The 21,109-nt window shown below is 43.5% G+C and overlaps 1 protein-coding gene across 1 annotated transcript in view; it reads left to right on the top strand.

Annotated features, from left to right (window-relative positions):
* Positions 1-15,167, top strand: part of LOC122809125 — a 3,089,885-nt gene extending 3,074,718 nt beyond the window's left edge. The window contains exon 21 of the mRNA XM_044080384.1: positions 12,944-15,167. Coding sequence (XP_043936319.1) covers positions 12,944-13,411 — 468 coding nt within the window. The 3' untranslated portion in view covers positions 13,412-15,167. The remainder of the gene's footprint in view (positions 1-12,943) is intronic.
* The last annotated feature ends 5,942 nt before the right edge of the window (positions 15,168-21,109 follow it).

Below are 21,109 nucleotides of genomic sequence, written 5' to 3'. Positions count from 1 at the left end.
TCATAAACAAAATGTAAAACAGAATCCATCTTTCACTTCCACCATATTTAATATTGACTGGTTAGCAATGATAAATCACTAACTTATTATGTAAGAGTGTTCAATCTCGCCGTTTGTTCTTACACACGGGTTCGGAGCCGATCCACGGCTCCGAGTCGGCCGAATTGCAAAGCTCTGAATCTCAGAGAAGCTCGAGACCAGCCCATATCCCACAATCCTCCCTGCCATTACCTAGATCTAGTTTGCCGCTGCAACAGATCGGATCAAGGAGAGCTCGGACCAGATAGAAAATTTATATTTGGTTACTATTTACAGATAAGCTACTGATGATTTTCCTGATATAACCTTATATTTCTTAGATTGTTATAGAAGCGCTGTGTGTGTGTGTTATATTTTATATATATATATATATATATATATATATATATATATATATATATATATATATATATATATATATATATATATATATATATACACCCTTTTTTTTCTTCAGGCACCCTTTTGTGGCCTAACCCTTCTTCTTTGGGTGTGGTTTTGTGATTGTCTTCTTTTATATAGCCCTTTCTACATATCTATATACATATAGGATTAGCAGTTTTTCTATGCTCATTAGCTATTGTTATATTAGTATGTCAGAAAAAGCTAAATCTGGCTTTAAAAGATGTCAGTGTGGGCAGAAAATGTCCATTACTGACAATCATGCTTCCTGCGTCTACTGTCTTGTCCCTCTCCATCTTCAAGAGGATTGCTCTATTTGTCATTCCTTTAGCAGGAGGGTCATGACAGATAGGCGCAGGAAGCTCATAGACAGAGGGTTACTGAAGCCTGCCTTTCAAGAGGCTTTGGACAAGTCGGATCTGGCTTCTAAATCCTCGAAGGGGACGAAGATGTTGGAGCCCATGTCATCGGCTCCGAGTTCATCTTCTAGGGTTCGTTCGCCGGTTCCACAGATCTCGGGGCCGAGCGTCAAACATTTATCTTTTCCTGAGCCCCAGATCTTGGAACCGGTGTCGGAGCTGCCACCACCGTCCATTCTTCGGTCGGTGCCATCTTCGGCTCCTTCGACCCGTTCTTCCAGACCTTTATCTGAGACAGATGTGGATCGTGTCGTGCAGAAACTCATGGAAAACATGGCCCTTTCCAAGTTAATTGCAGTTTCCTCCCAGTTGGTGTTGAAACTAGAAGGCCTCCCCATATCTCCAACGGGTCCTCTTTCGAGACCCATCAAGATCTCGGAGCTGGGAGAGGATGACTTGATGATAGTGGAGCCCTCGGTGCCGAAACCGTCCATTGCACGATCGACACCATTAACTTCGACTCCTTTGGAACCGATAGGGGAGTCGCAGACCCGACGGTCTCTCCTCGGTTCCGGGACCGAGAGTCGTACCGACCTGTCGGTACCGACTCTTCCTTTCGGGGCCTCGGCACAGACTGGCTCGGCTCCGTCCTCGGGGTCGGAGCCCACAGCACCTGGGTCTGGGATGCTCCCGTGTTCTTTGGAACCGGGGGAGCCCTCGGCCAGGGGTTTGGGGGCCTTTGACTTTATGAGGAAAGTATTGTCTGCACAGACAACCACATCATCAGGGGAATCTTCTCCTTCCCCAAAAGGGCCACTTTCTGTTTCTGCTCCCACGATCCATCCCAAGCGTAGAGCCCAATTGCCTCAGCCACCCCCAGAGGGTTCCCCCTGTTCCTTGGAGGCCTCACCAGAAGCCCCCTCTGATGAGGTCCCGAGGAAACGGTTGTGCAAGAGGAGGCACATAGATTACCCACAGGAATCTCTAACGTCTGACACAGACTTGGATGAGGCAGAGGGGTCCCCCAAATCACCCTCGGAGGATGTGTCATTTGCAGACATCCTGGAGATGTTGAAACAGAGGGGTGATTGGCAATCCCTGGCCCCCACTGAGGACGAGTCGGTGCTGCTGAAGGCTTTTGGGGCTCAACCTTCTACCTCCTGGGTGACTCCGCCCTTCGATGAATTAATGGATTTGATTGCTTAAAGGGCGTGGGAGGCACCTGACACAGTGAAACCAGTCCCTAGGAAACCAAACAAGTTCATCACTGCCCCCCCAAGATAAATCTTATCTCACCAAGGGAGTTCCTGTCGACGCTATGGTGGTGGGGCAGCCACGAAAAAGGAGATGTCCAAGTCTTCCTCATCTGTTCATCCTCCTAATAAGGATTCTAGGACTATGGACAGATATGGGAAGCGTGTTTTTAGTTCAGCGACTTTTTCCATGCGTTCGCTAAACTATTTGACTCACTTCACACGTTTGCAGGGGGATCTCATCAAGGAGCTGACAGATACCCTCCAGGGTAACACAGATGCTGCTGTTTCAGAAAAAGTAACAGCACAACTTAACACCCTCACCTCCATAGTAAACTCATCCATGAGGCTCATCTCGTATGCAGCCGGGGGATCGAGTAGAGCTGCAGCTTCAGCGATTGCTCTTCGAAGACAATCATGGATGCGGCTGTGCTCCTTTGCGGAAGCCTTCAAGTCTTCCTTTGCCAATGCCCCTTTTGATGGTGCCAAACTTTTCGGGCCCAAGGTTAAGGAGACTCTCACTCGGTGTGAGCAAGAGGGAAAGACCCTGTCTGCTGTCGGGGTCCGTTTTTCCGCTCCTACTAGACCATACCCCAAAAGGCAACGAGGCGGAAAAATGTGGTTCCGTAAGAATCAGGGATCTTTCCAGACCACACAGAGTGATACTCCCTCCAGAGGCAGAGGAGGGGGTAGAAATGGAAGACGCCGCCCCAGCGGCAGAGGGGGGTCCGCATAACCAAGGCGACAGGGATTCCGTCCCTGGGAAGCCTTTCCAGCACTCCTGAAGGGAGGGCCCAGCTGTCCTGCTCTGGAGGCAGTCTGGGGTCACTTGGCTTTATACCCACTGGCCTGGCTAAACATTACTTCGGATTCTTGGGTAAAAAGCATTATAACCAGAGGATACAAAATCCCCTTCACATCAACGCCACCTCTACAAAGAAAGTTTCCAGACGTGCCACCCTGTCTGCGAAATCCAGCAGCTGTAGAAATTTCAAAGCTGCTCGAAAACAGAGTCATCCAACCAGTCCCGGCGGACCAAAGAGAATCCGGAACTTACTCAAGGTTCTTTTTAGTTCCAAAAAAGACAGGGGACTGGAGACCGATCTTAGATCTCAGCCATCTCAACAACTTCGTGAAGAAGGAAAGGTTCCGGTTGGTCACGCTTCAATCGATCCTTCCATTCTTACAGAAGGACGATTGGATGTGATTGTAGATCTTAAAGATGCGTACTACCACATCAAAATGGCCAGACCAACCAGAGATCACCTGCACTTCCGGCTGGGAGCCAGTCACTTTCAGTTTCGAGCTCTGCCCTTTGGACTCATCTCAGCCCCCAGGGTATTCACCAAATGCATGGCAGTAGTTGCGTCTCACTTGAGATGACACGGATTCCAGGTGTTTCCCTATCTGGACGACTGGCTCCTCACCGCCACCACCGAGCGTCGTCTATTGCAAGCCAGAGACTACACAGTCAGCCTTTGTTCCCACTTAGGGATTTCCATAAACTTCAAAAAGTCTTGCTTATCGCCCTCACAGTGTATTTCCTTCATCGGAGCAGACCTAAATACACGATCGACACTACTGAAGCTCCCTCCAATAAGGGCCTCAACCCTCAAACAGCAGGTTCTTCTTCTTCTGGTCAGCAAGAAAGCTCCAGCCAAACTGGTATTAAAAGTGTTTGGACTGATGGCAGCTGCACTAATTGCAGTCCCTATGGGAAGGTTACACGTGAGGATCCTACAATGGCTGCTCTTCGCGCAGTGGTCGTTCCAACACCTACCCCGTAGCGCACGAGATCAGAATAACAGACTCTTGCGGACGGAACCTCTCATGGTGGGTGCACGATCAGAACCTCACTATAGGTCGTCCGTTCGTTCTACCCAGTCCAACAGTCACAATAACCACGGACGCTTCCCTGATAGGGTGGGGGGGTCTTTTTCAGGGAAGAACAGTCCAAGGAGAATGGTCCAGCACGGAGTACACTCTACATATAAATGTTCTGGAGTTGAGGGCGGTGTTCCTGGCGTTGCAACACTTCCAAGCCCTCTTACCTCTAGGAATAGTAGCAGTTCAGACAGATAACATGTCTGTAGTCTGGTACATAAACAAGCAAGGGGGAACCAGGTCTTACCCGTTATGCAGAGGCGCCATGAGAATTTGGCAATGGGCAGAGTCCACGGGTCGCTTTCTGATAGCAATGCACATCCCGGGGTCATCCAACGTCATTGCGGACAGGTTGAGCAGAGCCATCCTGTTACCTCACGAGTGGTCCCTCAATTCACAGACGGCGGAAAAGATCTTCCGCAAATGGGGCCAGCCTTGCTGCAATCTGTTTGCTTCCCCGTTGAATGCAAAATGCAGAAGCTACTTTGCCCTTCTACCCCCTCTGGGGGTTGTCCCCAGGGACGCACTGATACACGATTGGCCCCCGGGTCTCCTGTATGCATTTCCGCCTACTCCCTTGATTCCCAGATTTCTACAGAAAGCCAGGAACCTGGAAAGGACTATAATACTCATAGCCCCATTCTGGCCTCGTCAAATATGGTTCCCCTTTCTTCGAGCCTATCAAATAGAGGAACCATGGATTCTGGACCCAGTACCAGATCTACTGACCCATTCATCGGGAGTTCCTCACCTGTCTCTACAGTCCCTCAAACTAGCAGCTTGGCTGCTCCGCTTCCCTGCCTAGCCAGGTCTCATCTACTCCCCCCGGCAGTTCAACACATTCTGGTTGCTTCTCATAAAGCTTCCACTACTAAACTCTATACGAGTAAGTGGAAACGCTTTGTATATTGGGCATCTAGCCAAAACTTAGACCCCTTGGTAGCTCCTCTGCATAAAATTTTAGAATTCTTATCTATCCTTTTTCACGAAGGAGCTTCTACATCCATGCTAAGAGTACAGTTGGCGGTCATATCAAACTTCCATATTGGTGAGGAAGGTTTTCTCCCATTATGTCTCACAGACTTTGTAAGGCCTTTACGAAAGGAACCTTCCATCTTAGACCACCTGTCAGAAAACCTTTCTTTCCATGGAGCCTGAATTTGTTGCTGTCGCAACTCATGTTGCCACCTTTTGAACCTGCTTCGTCATGTCTATTAAAGTTCTTATCATGGAAGACGCTGTTTCTCGTCACCGTGACCTCAGCTAGTAGAGTATCAGAGTTGCAAGCATTATCGGTCAGACCACCTTACTTGATATTCCATCCAGACAGGGTCTCTTTGCGTACAAATTCATCTTTCCTTCCAAAAGTATGCTCAGTTATGAATATTAACCAGTCTATAGAACTCCCTACCTTTTTCAAGAACCATACTAACAAACTGGAGTATATGTTGCACAAGTTGGATGTTCACAGGCAATTACGATTTTATTTGGATAGGACCAAAGCTTACAGGAAAACGGATCAGCTCTTCGTCGCATTTGCAGACAATAAAAAGGGCATGGCAATTACTAAACGTACACTATCTAAATGGCTTGCTGACTGTATAACCTTTGTATACTCTAAATCAAATCAATCCTTACCCACCAAACCTAAGGCCCATTCTACCAGATCCGTCTCCACTTCCTTAGCTCATGCAGCTCGTTTGCCTTTGGACACTATTTGTGCAGCAGCCACGTGGTCTAAGCCACATACTTTCACTCATTATAGAGTGGACAAAGTCTCCAAGGACAGGACATCATTTGATTCCACTGTGCTTAGGAACGTTCTTCCATGAGTCACTCGGGGTGACGGAGCTAGGGACGCTACCCATGTGTAAGAACAAACGGCGAGATTGAACACTCTTACATAAAGAAGTTACGTCCTTACCATAACGTTCCATGTAGAGTGTTCATCTCGCCTTTGTTCTTACATTCCCTCCCTTTCCCTCCCCACGTGTTTGGAAGAACAGGTAGGATTAGAGTCTGATCTACGTGTCTTGACCCCTTCCGGGGTATATGGTCCCGTGTATCATGGGATATATGTTTAGACCATTAGTTATTGCTATGGTGAGAGAGTCTCTCTGAATGGCTGAAGAGAGTGTATACTTCTAGCACCGGAGGTGTTGGATCTTTTGGTCTGGTTTGTTTGCAAACTAGATCTGAGTAATGGCAGGGAGGATTGTGGGATATGGGCTGGTCCCGAGCTTCTCTGAGATTCAGAACTTTGCAATTCGGCCGACTCGGAGCCGAGGATCGGCTCCGAACCCGTGTGTAAGAACAAAGGCGAGATGAACACTCTACATGGAACGTTATGGTAAGGACATAACTTCTTTTTATTGAAAATAACTAATTAAAAAAAAAAAAACTTCTAAAATGTAATGATGTCATCAGTAGCATTCTTGCCTTTCCTATACATTTGTGATGCACATTTGGTGTGCGCGATTTGTGAGACCTGTGTTTGGTGGAGGTGACACTGATGTAAAATTATTTAGATAGAATTTTGTGCTGTGAATAATGCTGACTGGCTTAAATTTAATTTTAGAAGTGATGGTGTTGAGTAGTAGTAATCATGGTCAAATTGCTTTTGATGCACTAAGGGTGCATCCCTTTTCTTAAGCATTTAGCCAGTATTGTCTAGACGGTCTGTGTCCTATGTTGGCTTGTTTACATATTACTTAGCACAAATCATTTTCCTTTTCTAGGCTCTAGGAAGGGAGCCCTGTAACAGTGGCTCTTTAAAAATGCATTTTTTTAATCCTTAAAAGATGAATCTCACACTATTGCATTTCCAAGCTCAAGTCTCAGTATTCCTTACAAATGCATCATCAAAACTCTTGATGATGTCCTTCATGGATGCATCTGCAGTCATAACAACCGGGTTGTCCTGTCGTCAGGCAGCCCTTCAGTCGGCCGGATTCCAAAGTCCGGGTCCGGCTTCGGCTGATGTCGCACTTCACCCGACGTCATCTCTGTTGGTCATCGGGTATAAAGGCATCAGCCGACGCCATTTTCCTCAGTCTTTCTTGCCGCGTGGCGCCCGAAGCAGAAGCTGTTCGCAAGTGCCAGTCGGTCGGATCCAGAGATTACTACTACCGAATACTACTTCGAAGACTTCTAAAGCTAAGTACCCCGTTGGGGACTCTTTCTTGCCTCAGCCGATGTCAGAAAAAGTAAATAATTGTTTAACTTGTGGGAAACAAATACCTCATAAAGATTTCCACTCTTACTGTTTGCCTTGTTTAGGCCCAGCCCACGACGTAGCAGCCTGTTCGGCCTGTGCTTCTTTCAACCGACGTACTCTTAGGCGTCGGTCGGAGTTTGCTGAACAGTTTTTCGGCCCAGATTTTGCGTATATTATGCCGTCGGATCCTCCGACTTCCCAAATCACTAAAAGCAAAGAAAAGACCGACACTTTCGCGGTCCACGGTTTCGGCCGAAACCATGGTTAAACAAACGCGAGTGTCTCTGTTTCGGCGAAACCGAGAAAACTGATCAAAGTACAGCTGAATCTATGACTACCACTGAGGCTCCTGCTACTTCACTTGAATCGGCCTCAGAAATTTTATCCACTACGGTGGTTGCTACTGACTTATCAGACACCATTCCATTGGATGTCTCTACCCCAGCACGTGGTGCTGCTAGGCCCCCAGCAGCCATGTCCATTAAGGCCTTTGCCAGGGCTAAAGCAGCCAAATCTACTAAAGCAGTGCCTGTCAAACCCCCTACAACCAGGCCCACATCTAGCTCACAAATGCTTACTCTGGCAGAAGATTTAATATCATTGATTAGGGGATCTCAATCCCACCCAGACAGGGCCTCTCAGCCCCCAGAGAAGAGACCTAGGGCAGAGCCCCCCGAGCCTGTGTCCTCTGATGATTCAGCCGATGAATCAGACATAACAGACCAGCCAGAGGCTCCTTTCTCCAATTATGAAGACTCAGATGCTGAAGAATCCATTCCAGCTGCTTCCCCACCAGAAGAATTCTCCTTTGGGGAAACCTTAGATGCCATGCGAGAGCAATTCCAATGGCAGCAGCAGGATTTCTCAGATTCCAGAAAAAGGCTTAGGACTTTTCTGCATCTTCCACAGCACAGGCCCTTAGCTATACCTCCTGTCCTTTCTGTGGTGGACGATGCCTTTAATGATGTCTGCTCTGCTCCAGACTCTTTACCTCCAGCCCCTGCCAAACCAGATAGATTCTACAGGGTACCAGACACTCATCATCACCTGTACAAGGCCCCTCTTGCAGACCCCGAAACTATATCCCAGGGTCCTAAGGCAGTAGCCTCGGCCACAGCAAAAAACCCTATTCCTTCTGAAAGGGAAGCCAGGTCTTTAGACAGATGGGGCAAAAAAGTCTACACCTCAGCTACTCTCTCAGCTAGAGCTTTAAACTGTCAGTTTCACATGATACAATACCAAGAGTTTATGCTTGATCAGTTAACTAAAAGCTATCCTCTGATGACTCTGTCGATAAGAAATATGTATTAGAAATGGTAAATAACATACAACAGGTTAGTAACCATTCCTTAAAATGTGGCTATGATGCACTGGAGGCTTCATTTAGGTCAGCCATGACTGGCACAGTGATAAGAAGACATGCATGGCTAAAAGAACAAGTCTTACATCATGTTAAAGCTAAGTTATTAGATGCTCCTATGGATAAGACCAGTTTGTTTGGTACACCTGCCCAGCAGGTAATAAAGAAAATGGAAGAAAAGGCAAAATCTGTTCAAACAGTTAAAGATTTCTTGCAGGTTCAGCCACCAAGGTTTAGCAGGAACTGGCCTGCCAAAAATTGGTCCTTTCCTGACTCCACAAGATCCCAAAGGGGCAGGAATAGACGTCCCAGAGGCAGAAACCAATCCAGAGGAGGTGCCTATAGAGGACGACAGTGGCAAGGTAATAACAGAGGCACAGACACATCCACTGCCACTACAACAACACAATCACAGTGACTTAACTCTAAATCCGCCTACCAGGGAACAAATAGCAGCTCCATTAGGCGGCAAATTAACCTTATTTTCGAAAAACTGGCACTACATCACAAAAGACAAGTGGATTTTGCAAACCATAGATCAAGGCTATCGGTTCCACTTCCACACTTTACCAGTCAAAAGAGGAATACCAAACCTACCTCCAAATCAAAAAACAGAAGCTCTACAACAGATAATGCAATTAGCAAAGATGAGAGCTGTGGAAAGAGTGCCAATTACAGAACAAGGAAAAGGATTATACTCCAGACTATTCCTAGTTCCAAGAAAGGAAAAAAGTTGGAGACCTATTCTCGACCTGTCCACCTTAAATACATACATCATTGTCCCAAAATTCAAAATGCTGACCCTACAGCAACTTCTTCCCATGCTGGGCAAGGAGTGTTGGCTGGTGACTCTAGATCTCAAGGAGGCATACCTGCACATCCCCATTCGACCAATATGCAGAAGATACCTCAGATTTCTTGCAGGATCAGAGCATTATCAATTCTCAGCATTGCCCTTTGGCTTATCTACTGTGCCCAGAGTATTCACAAAATGCCTGGCATCAGTAATCGCCCACTGCAGACTACAGGAATCCAAATTTACCCATACCTGGACGACTGCCTGCTACAAGGGGACAACAAGAGCAAGCTGACAACAGATTTACAAAGGGTCATTTACTTGCTACAAGCACTGGGATACACAGTCAATTTACAAAAGTCAAGGCTGATACCATCCCAAACAAGGACATTCTTGGGCGCAGAATTGGACACAGTAAGACAAATGGCATTCCTAACTGCAGAAAAACAAAAAGAACTCCCTCTTTACTTCTTGGCTCTAACAAAACAGAACAAGTTAACAGCAAGAAAAGTACTGCAGGCCTTGGGCTTCATGGCATCATGCATAATCTTGGTCCCACATGCCAGACTACATATGAGAAAACTGCAGTGGTATCTAAAGAATTTATGGTCTCAACACAGTCACAGCCTAGAAGCAGAAATTCCACTAATTCCATGTTAAAACAGGAGTTCCTATGGTGGGCTCAAGCATGCCAGTCAAACCCGGGACTACCCTTTCGCAGCTGTCAAGCAAATCAGACCATCACAACAGACGCCTCAGACCTAGGATGGGGGGCTCACATGTTGGACAAATGCGTGCAAGGTTTGTGGACCCAGGATCAACTTCACCTGCACATCAACCTAAAAGAGATGCTGGCAGTAAAACTGGCAATCCAAAACTTCAGACCATTTCTCAAAGAAGGCCATTTGATGATAAGGACGGACAACACCACAGTCATGTGGTACATCAACAAACAGGGAGGCACTCATTCATACCCCCTATGCAGAATGACTTTGGAGCTTTGGAACCTGGCACTCAGCTACAACATCCAGTTACAGGCAATGTTTGTACCGGGAAAGGAGAATACTCTAGCAGACATGTTAAGCAGAACCACATCGGATGCCCACGAATGGATGCTACATCCGGACATCTTCAAGACCATCTCAAGGAAATGGGGAATGCCTCAGATAGATCTATTCGCTTCCCCTCTCAATCACCAGCTCAAAAAATTCTGCACAAGGACATTCCACCCACTGGCATGGAAAGTGGATTCGCTCTCCTTCAGCTGGGAAGGCCTAACAGCATATGCATTCCCTCCTCTTCCCTTGATACACAAGGTATTACTAAAAATCAAGGAGGAACGTCCAAGGATAACCCTGATAGCTCCAAACTGGCCAAGACAACACTGGTACCCATTGCTGAGAAGCATGTCTCGGAACAACTTGTGGTGAATACCCCTGATGCCTTTGATGTTAACTCAGAACAACTACAGCATCATGCATCCGAACCTAAAAACGTTGCAACTGACTGCATGGAACATCACATAGCAGCAACTAATCCAGAACTTTCCCAAAGGGTTAAAGACATTATCCTAGAAGCCCACAGACCTTCAACAAGAAGGAATTATGCAGGAAAATGGAAAAGGTTTGTCATTTGGAGTACTGAAAGAGGAAAAGATGTGTCAAATATAGATATGGCTAACATTCTGGAGTACTTGGCAGAGCTTCTACATACAGGCCTGTCCTATTCCTCCATCAAGATACATGCATCAGCTATATCAGCAGAATACAGTTTTGATCCACCTGTCTGTTCACATCCTTTACTCAGGCAGTTCCTCAGAGGAATCAAGAATGTAAAACCTCCAAGGAAACCACCATTGCCAGCTTGGGATTTGAACTTTGTGCTAGAAAAGTTGACACTCGCACCTTTTGAACCAGCAGCAACAGCAGACCTACAACATCTATCATGGAAAACTGCTTTCCTTCTGGCAATAACCTCAGCAAGGAGGGTTTCTGAACTTCAGGCCCTAATGGCAGTACAGCCCTTCCTAATCTTCCACCAAGATAGAGTGTCCATGAGGACTAATCCTACATTTATGCCTAAGGTGGTATCCAGAGTGTCCTTAAACCAGGCAATCCACCTACCTGCCTTCTTTCCCAACCCACAAAACAGAGGGGAAAGAATACTACACACCTTGGATGTACATAGACAGCTACGCTACTACCTGGACAGAACAAAAAGTAGCAGAAAAACTGACCAGCTTTTTGTAGCCTATGCAACAGGAAGAGAAGGAAAAGCTATTTCCAAACAGACAATCTCCAAATGGATAGGAAATTGCATACGATTCTGTTACTCCTTCCATGGAAAACCAATTCCACAGAACATAAGGCCTCATTCTACAAGGGCAACAGCCACTACCACAGCCTTCTTACGAGGAGTGGCAACCAAAGACATTATTGAGGCGGCTACTTGGACCTCCGTGCATACATTTGCCAAGCATTATAATTTACCTCTCTATTCTAGATCCCGAGCAGGGTTTGCCACTGCTGTACTGCAAGGGATCCTAACCACCCCATAATCTAGTTTTTCCTCCTCCCCTAGTTGGCTATGGTATTCTACCCAGTTGTTATGACTGCAGATGCATCCATGAAGGACATAGTACAGTTTTGTACCTACCATAAATGTAGATGTCCGAACTGGATAGCATCTGCAGTCAGGATTACCCTCCCTCCTTCCCCTCTGTGGTACTCCTAGGGTGTTTACCCTCCTAATAGCTAGCTGGTGGGGGGGGGGTCTCTTATGGTGTATTTGTTTGTATATATGTACATACATACTTATTTTTTGTGTTTGTCTTCTACCTTTTTGGAAACATTGGCATTCATCCAAATTTTAGCCTTCCAAGAGGGCAATTGGCATCTGGGGCAAGAAACACTGAGGAAAATGGCGTCGGCTGATGCCTTTATACCCGAAGACCAACAGAGATGACGTCGGGTGAAGTGCGACATCAGCCGAAGCCGGACCCGGACTTTGGAATCCGGCCGACTGAAGGGCTGCCTGACGACAGGACAACCCGGTTGTTATGACTGCAGATGCTATCCAGTTCGGACATCTACATTTATGGTAGGTACAAAACTGTACTTTTTGTCACCACTGTTAAAAGTATTGAGTCGTGTGCAGCAGGCACACTGAAAACTACCATTGTGTGTGCAATTCAAAATTATGTAAGTTGGCTATGCACCATCATTAACCTTTGCAAAGATTCTGCATCACGTGTATCAAATTTCCACACCATTTTAAAAGGTAGCAATTTGCATGGATATATTAATGCAGTTGATACATAACAGTTTAGCAAAGCTAATTGCAAAATTATACAACCTGCTAATTTCATCCATTGTCCCTACATGTGTGGCCAGTGGGTCATTATCAGATTTAGAAAGGCACATTGCAGATGCTTGACAACATCAGTCATGCTTGTTTTTATAACTAAGGCACAGAACTGGATACTAAAAATACTAATTTATTTTTTATTTCCTTGGTAGTGCTTGCAGCATAGCATAAGAGCAGTTTTCTCTCACATTGTTGTGTAATGTTTAAATATGTCAAGTAATTGATTTTTTTTTTTTTTGTTCCATTTTCTGTTTCTCTGCCTTCTAGATCACTGAGATATTTAGCTTGGGCTCCTACCATTCCATGTCTAATCTTGATGGTGTCCTGCAGGAATTTCTAATGGAGTTGAATGAGCTACCACTGCCGGCTCACTGGGAGGTTCTTCACCCAGCTGGGCCAGACCTTAGGCTTGTCCAGCGGTCAAAGCTGTCTAACATGTCTGATACTGTCATCCATATCCAACCAGGACTGGTTTATTACATCATGGTAAAGGATGTGCCTGTGCCCCTTCAGCATGAAGTGTTCAGCACCCACCCCACTCGTTTCCGCACTGTTGATGATGTAGTCGAACTTATTTGTGATCTGGAAGCCTATAGACCATGTGCTGGTTACCAGCAAGGCAGTAATGAAATCTGTATGTCCTACCTGGGTGCCCGGTCTCCTCTGTGTGATGTTCTGGTGTATGGAGAGCGATGTGAGAGGTGCCGTATAAATCCTGCAGCACTCAGACATTAACCTTTTAAATTCTGAACTCAGGGAAGTAAGGCTAATTCTGGAACTGTATTGACCATAACAGTGTAATGCCTGATGCACTGAAGAAGTTGGAGGAGTGTTGAGAGAGCAAATCCCTCCACGTGCTGGTCATGTAGCTGGTCTTTGGGAGATTTGTTAACATATTGACTGGATAACTGAAACAGGGCTACTGACTGGTAGTAAACAATTGGCAGCACTTTCAAGTGAGAGTTGAAATTGCTTTTCAGCATATAGCTTTTGTAGCTTTACACTGGCTTAATCTAACAAATGCTGCAGGGCTGACATTTGTCTTACATTGAGCAAGTGTTAACTATTAAAACTGCAGGGAATATGTAGTGTGCGTCTGTGAAATGCAAGAATTCCTAGGTGTCTTTGCTAGTTTTCTTGCTTTGAGGATCTTGTTTCAGGGTCCTTTTTTACTTGGACATGAGTTTGAGTGTCTTTTTAACTTCTGTTTTGGGTCAGTCATTTTACCCATTGCAGGTTTCCTTAATTTTAGGTTATAATCAAGAGTATATATTTGTAATATGCAAATATTCCTTTTATATCCCAGAGTTATGTGCAGGTAAGGTGTGCATTAAACAGGGGTATGCAGCTGAGCAGAATTAAATGTTTTTTTGGTTCTGTTTTGTACCTTTGTGTATTTCATCTGATTAACAATGTTATGTTACCCTATGTAAAGATGCATAACGGAAGTGGAATCATCTTAGTTTTTTCTTCCCCCAAAGTCTTCCCTTAGCAGTATGCTACCTACTATTTTGGGGAAGTTAGGGGAAAGTTTAACTGGAGTGCTGTGAAAATCAGATGGACTGGCCAGTGTACTCATCTTTTAAAAGTCTCCACAGATCCATTGTCTAAAACTTCTTCAGTTGTGTCTACTTCATTTTTCTAATTGTGATGATGTATGGTAATTTTGATGTCTTGTAGTTTACGCTGCTGTTTTTCATGTAGCAGAGTAGTTTCATAATGTGTCCAAAATGAACTGGTGGAAGGACACATCATCTCATTTTTAGGAACAGTACACAGTAATCCTTGCCATTTGCCCAGGCATTTCAAATGTCAATTTAATCCTTCAAGCACATAGTCAAAAAGTTCATGTGTAAGGTAAAAGCACTGTCTTGTGATGGCCCTTTTTTTCTATTTTTGTGTGTGATTGCACTAGTCTTAACATTTGTACAACATGCGCACACAGCCTTTTCATCATGTCATCCATCACCTCTATTTGGTCAGGAATAAAGCCATTAGGTCATTGATGACCATAGCGGAAAAGGACATGTCTTGTGTTTCAAGGCTGCAATAGACAGTGCACAGAAATTGTTTGAAGATTTATACCATTTTAAATTAAATGCATTTTGGTGGTTTCTGAGAGAGTTGGGGAGGTTACAGAAACATGGAGAAAAGGCCAAGATTACAAAGAAAATCTCTTGCATTCTTAATTTGGAATTAGAAACTATTATTGTTATCCTTGATATTCATTTGTCTTTGTTTATTTTAAGCTAAATTGCAGTTTCAGTGTACTAACACCAACATCTTTAAGCCAATTGTTTTGCATTTATAGCTGACAAGAAGATGTCGGCATTTTGTGTTCTCATATTGGGTACTAATGTCAGTTATTTGTCATGCTGCTATTAGGGCAGGTAGCCTAGAACTTAGAAACAGGAAGAAAATAGCACATTCTTGTACAGGAGTTCCTACAGCAAGGCTTTGTATGTTGTTTTTGATAAAATGATGCAAGAAATCTAAAGTGCTGTTTCTTTTCTATGCATTGTGTCATCTTTTAGATTGTTACAGATAGAAGCTTGAAAGACAGTATACTGTCATGCCAACTTTGAAAAGGATGACCAAACACTGTATAACATACATAATGTATTTAGACATTGCAGCATTCCACCGTGCACCTTGGCGTTAAGTTATTGAACTGCTAATTGTATGATGATTTCATATGAAGTTACCATTTCTGTTTCAGTACTGGGCATTTTCTACATTGTTGAAGATGCAGAAAGAGTGTTGTGATCTTCATAAACAATAATCAGCCAAACTCAGAACTGTTGCATTGTTCATGTTGGTGAAAGGTTTGTGCAGGATCAGAAATTGATCATTGGAAGGAACATTTACTTCAGCTGCTGCAGATTTCTTGGGAAATTGAGGTGTCCTGCTTTGATATCCCTGCATCATGTTTTAAATTATTTAGGCTTTTTTCTCAGGAGCAGGATTTTAGCTGACATCCCATTTAGTCCTAAAGTAATTTTGTGCTTGTCCTGAGAAATTAAACTTGTGTTCAGATATATGCTTTAAAGTTAGTGTTCCACTAATTGGCTTTGGCAGTTACTTTCAACTTTATTTTATTTTGCAGGTGTTTTTGGTAGAGTTGTCTACGGTTGCATGTATATAACATATAATCTGTTCGTCAGTTTCTGCACTGCCTTCCAAACGTCATTCTCCACCCAGGTGTGCAGCAAAGATTTCTTTCCCCACACCTAACAGACTTGGACTTGCATTTGAGGTATTGGAGGAAAGAACCAGCCACTGATGGGGACAGCTTTTCCAGGAAGGGGAGGAGATTTTATACTGTATACCCTTCTCTATGACACACCCACCCACCCCCACACTCTTCTATATACATACTCTAAATCCGTGGCTATAGCACTATTAAACTGCTTGGCAGGCCAAGATATTCTCATCCCTACCTGTTGTTCATACACTGTCCTCCACCAGGTAGCAGTAATGCAGTAGACTGAGCCTCCACCACCTTCCCCTTAAGAATCAATGAACTGACCTTCAGACACGCCCATCTGTATGCTGGTATCACTGTCAGCTGGGCTTGCTAGTTCAGGCCAAGTTCCTGGGTGGCTGTATTAGGTTGGGGTCCAGCCTTCTGAACCAGTGATCTGCCTGTCTTTGCATTTTGTATGACTTGACAGATGTTTGCTCATTGAGCCCTGTTTCACTGGACATAGTGAAAAGGCAAAGCAGAGGATGTTTAAATTTTTAGTTAGAACAGCACAGACTGTATTTATTTAACATTTGTTGACCAGAAAAGTCCAAGTAGGACACAGCCTATTTTCAGCTGAGGCTGGTAGGAAATGCTCCAGATGCATGTCTTTGGAATGTGGGAGGAAACTGGAGTACCCGGAGGAAACCCACACAAATCAGGGAGGACATGCAGACTCCACACTGAAGGCACCCCAGCTGAGAAGCGAACTGGAGAACCTCTTGCTGTTGGGCAATAACATTAACAGCTGCACAAGTTTGCTGCCTTTTTTTTTTTCTTTCAACCAATCCTGTTTGGGGGGGGGGGGGCCTCCATTGCTGGCGATGTTCATTGAACTGTGGCTTGCAAGACAGTAAGCTATTCAGTATTATTGACTCTAATCAGTTTGCCTGGTTTATTTTCACTTTTGTGTTGAGTGCAGTGCAAGTGTGTTCCTCGGTATACAACTTTAAATTGTTTCCTATTTGCACTGTCCAATTTCTGTCTCATTGAAAAATCCTGTTTCTGTAAAGTTATAATAATGCTGTAAGCAGTATCCGAGCTGTATCCTTGTGTTTGAATTAGCTTTTATCTAGCACTTTTATTACGCTCCTCTTCCAATTTTTTTAAGTAAATGTGTTTTTATTCTTCTTGCTTTTATTGCAAGGTACATACTTTTATCTGTGAAAAGTTTCTTTAGGACTGGCTTGTCCTATGCTTTATATTTGGTGGAGTATAAAGTGGATAAATTTAAACACGTGTTTTTGTTCTGGAACTCCTTGAAGTCCCCCCCCCCCCCCCTGCTATTGTGTAAGCATGGAGATAGTTTATTTATGTAAGTGGGATGGAACAGGAAGACAACCTCCCTGGAAAAATGCTATCTATATGTATTTCATTGAGTTGAAAGTCAGTTCATTACCTCTAGTCGAAGCTTTTGTGACTTTTGTCATAAATTTAATGAATCACCTCTATTCATCCACTGTGTACTTTACACTATCTTTTTAGTCTTTTTTTTTTGCTGATGTTCACATCAGTATGTTTCTTCAGTATTCCTTGAATTTAGCACAGGTATGTGCCTTTCCTATCCTGTTTCAGCACTATGTCCATAAGAAACATATTCTCAAGTATGAAGCACTGTGAGTATAACTTCCAGTGGGATCATCATGAAATTGTAGATGGTTCACAGAGGGGTAACTAGGGCAAGGCAAAGAGGGCTGCTGTCCTGGGTTCTTGCTTTCAGGAGTCACAATTAGAAGGTATTGATGGTGGATGAATGCAGTTGCTGGCATTGCTTTATGAATTTGCAAGAATGTTGCAGTTTCATAAAATAATGCCAGTATTGCTTTTGCGGTCATGGCTGAAGCTTAGTGCATGATGGTTTAATGTGTGCTTTTTATAGACACACATCATTTGTGCTGCCCTTTTCTGCTGTATTTGTTTCAGGTTTTTTGTGTGAATGCATATGTAGGTTTGCATCAGTGTGTGTGTGTGTTTGTTTAATCTGTAACGTACAAAGAATTTTGCCAGTGAGCAAACATCAGAGCAATTCTTCCATGTTCGTTGTGTAAGCAGTTGAGTGCTTTTACCTATAAAGAAATGAAAAGGTAAAAATACCAATGGAGTAAAACACGTCTGTAGACTGAAATGTCCAAACACAATTCAAGTCCAAGGTGATAAAAAATCCACAATTTATTGTAGGCACACAATCAGGTAAGCGCTTTCGCATAGGAGCTTCATCAGACCAGATAAAGAACAGGAAACATTTCAGTCTACAGCCGTGTTTTACTCCGTTGGTATTTTTACCTTTTCATTTCTTTATATACTTTTGTGCCACGGAGGATTTACCTTGTGGGGTGCTGGCAGCCTTTATTATATTTCTGCTTTTACCTATAGACAGAATATTATAGTGATAATGATTTTTTTCAGTTTAATTCTTTTTAGTATTTCTGAGAATCTTAATAGTGTCTTTATTTATGAGCAAAATAACTGTTCATGGTTTGAAGGTTATTTCGCTGTATCTGAACCATTCTACTTTTTCTCGTTTTTTTATTTCCCCAGTTTAATTCTTGTTTATATTTCTGGAATTCTAATCAGTGTCTTGTAGATGGGCAAAATAACTGTTCATAGAGTAAAGGTTATGCTTTGTATCTGAACCACTTTATCCAAGATTGTATGGTATTCTGTTGGTGTCCACCTTCCTGTCGAGCAGTCCTTACAGGTTCTTAGAAGTGGATTATGCCATTGTTAGAGTTTAGTCACATCCCTTTGTGGGAATATTTCCATTTTTTGCAGGCTTGCCAATTTGTAGCTTTCAGTTGATAGAATATATTAACTTTTGTGGGTGGTGTTTAAAGTACGTTTTACTTCAGCCATATTGGTCTTTGAGTTTCTAAACCTGCTTGATGTCCCCATCTTTGTTTTAAGTGTTTACCATCCCTTTATATCCACCACCACCAAACTAATGCAGATTATAGGGCCCCTTTAGTCTTCCACCATAAAAGAAAGAAGTTAAAAAAAACTAGGTACATCTGCATCTTTTTCAAATATTTGAATGCCCCCCCCCCCCAAAAAACAAATGAGAAATTTAGCAGTACATTGTTTGAATTGAATATTCAGTATATGTGCACAGGGTATGCTGTTGTAAATAAAATTTCATGCCTCATTTATTTGATTAGTCTACTGTAGTACTAACAGCAGATTGCTGTTTTTCTATGCTAATGAAATACCTGTTGTAGTCGTAGTAGTAGAGTACTGACTAGAATGCTGCTGTTTTTGTTTCTAGTCAAGACATACATATTTTTTTTCTAAATCCTGACATTATGCTGAAAGCTGCAGTTTGTTTAGTCTGTAAGCCTGCTGTTAACCGCAGTCTGACATGTATTTCAGTGCACTTTCAGACATCGTATGTGAACAAGCTGCATAGATATATACACACACACACACGTTATGTACTTACCATTGTCTTGTCCATCTCCTCCTTTGTTCTCATTTGTGGGTTGGAGCCGATCCATCTTGGCCTTTTTCAAAAGCTTGAGGCCTTCAGCAAAGCTTGTGGGCATTCTCCCTTACCTGTGATGCAGTTCTCTAAAGCCTCAGAGCTTGTTCGCTGATAAGAAAAAAAGTTAGTGAAATCAAGGTTATAGGTAGTATTTATAGTGTAAGACGTACAAGTGATTTCTGAGACTGTATAGTCCAAAGGATATCCAATTACTACTACCTGGTCTCCCAGGAGCATAGACAGAGAGTAGGTGTGTGGGTTGTGAGAATAAAGGCAGAGGTGGACAACACACATGGAACATTATGGTAAGTACATAACTTCTTTATGTGATTTTGTTAATCTCACCTTTATTCTGACTTTGGGGACCACGTCCCAGACTACTTGATTCTTGGGTGGCTTATGGGTGAATATTCCTCAGGACCATAGAACCAAAAAATGCTCTACTCCTGAAGGCCAAATCTACTTTGTAATTAGTAATAAAGGTATAAGGGCTTGCCCATATGACTGCAGCACAGATACTGTCCAAAGATAGCCTTACTTGGAAAGTTGAAGTAGCCATCGCCCTAGTGGAATGAGCCTTGACTGGTGCAGGGAAAGTCTTGTTCTTAAAACTGTAAATAAAAGAATTGCATTCAGAAAGCCATTTGGATAATGTAACCTTAGATACTGGTAAGCCTTTCTTAGTGTTGGAATAGGAAAGAAATAGATGATCTGATTTTCTGAATTCCGTAGTTCTATGTAGGTAAAAATGTAACTGTCTGTGAACATCCAGTAGATGTAATGAATATTCCCTTTTATTCTGAAAATTTGGGAAGAATACCAGTAACTCAATAAGTTGATTGAGGTTACTTTCAGATACAGCCTTGGGCAGTAAGGACGGAATGGTGCATAAAGAAACTCTGTCCTTATGAAAAATCAAGCATGGTGGTTTGACACATGTTGTTGTCTTTCGGCTTTTCCCGGTTAGGGGTCGCCACAGCGGAACTCCGGTCCACTAATGATTGGCAGTTACTTTTCACGAACGCCGAGGTGCCAGCTCGACGGTCAACCCTCAACGAAGGCACGCCCATTTACGCATGTCTTTTGAATGCCCACCCAACCGCGGGGAGGACATGCAGACTCCACACAGAAGGCACTCCTCGCACTCCAGCCGAGAAACTCTCCTTACTGAGGTGATAGCTAATAAAAACAGTATCTTCCAAGAAAGATACTTTGTCACAGCTAGCAGAAGGTTCCAAGGGAGGATAGATAATGTGTGGCAATGCAAAATGTTGATTCCAGGGTGGAGATGAGTCTTTGTACGGAGGCCTTATAAGTGTAGTTCCTTTCAAGAAGGCTTTAAAAAGAATGTTTGACATGATTCCATAGCCATTTTCTCCCATATGAAAGTTTGAAATTGCTGCCAATTGAACTCTTAATAGTAGCTGCAGCAGCACCTTCATTAAAAATTTTAGCCAAGAAGTCTAATATAAAATGTAGGGGAGCAGTATTGGGATCAAGTCTGATTAGAATTAGCCCATAAAACAAATGTCTTCCATTTTCCCTTGTACAGTTTTCGTGTGGATGACTTGTGTGAATAAATTAAAATGTGTCTTACAGGAGAGGAAAAGGAAGAAAACCTGGCTATCAGGGGAATTGGAGCAGCCAATATGTCAGTTTGAAGTTGTTTAGCTTGGGATGAACGATTCCTGATGTGTGAGTTAGAACATCT

The sequence above is a fragment of the Protopterus annectens genome, chromosome 8.part0 (assembly GCF_019279795.1).
Source record: "Protopterus annectens isolate FY-2018-M chromosome 8.part0, PAN1.0, whole genome shotgun sequence".
In the NCBI taxonomy this organism is placed as follows: Eukaryota; Metazoa; Chordata; order Ceratodontiformes; family Protopteridae; genus Protopterus; species Protopterus annectens.
This window is presented reverse-complemented; position numbering and strand designations above follow the sequence as displayed.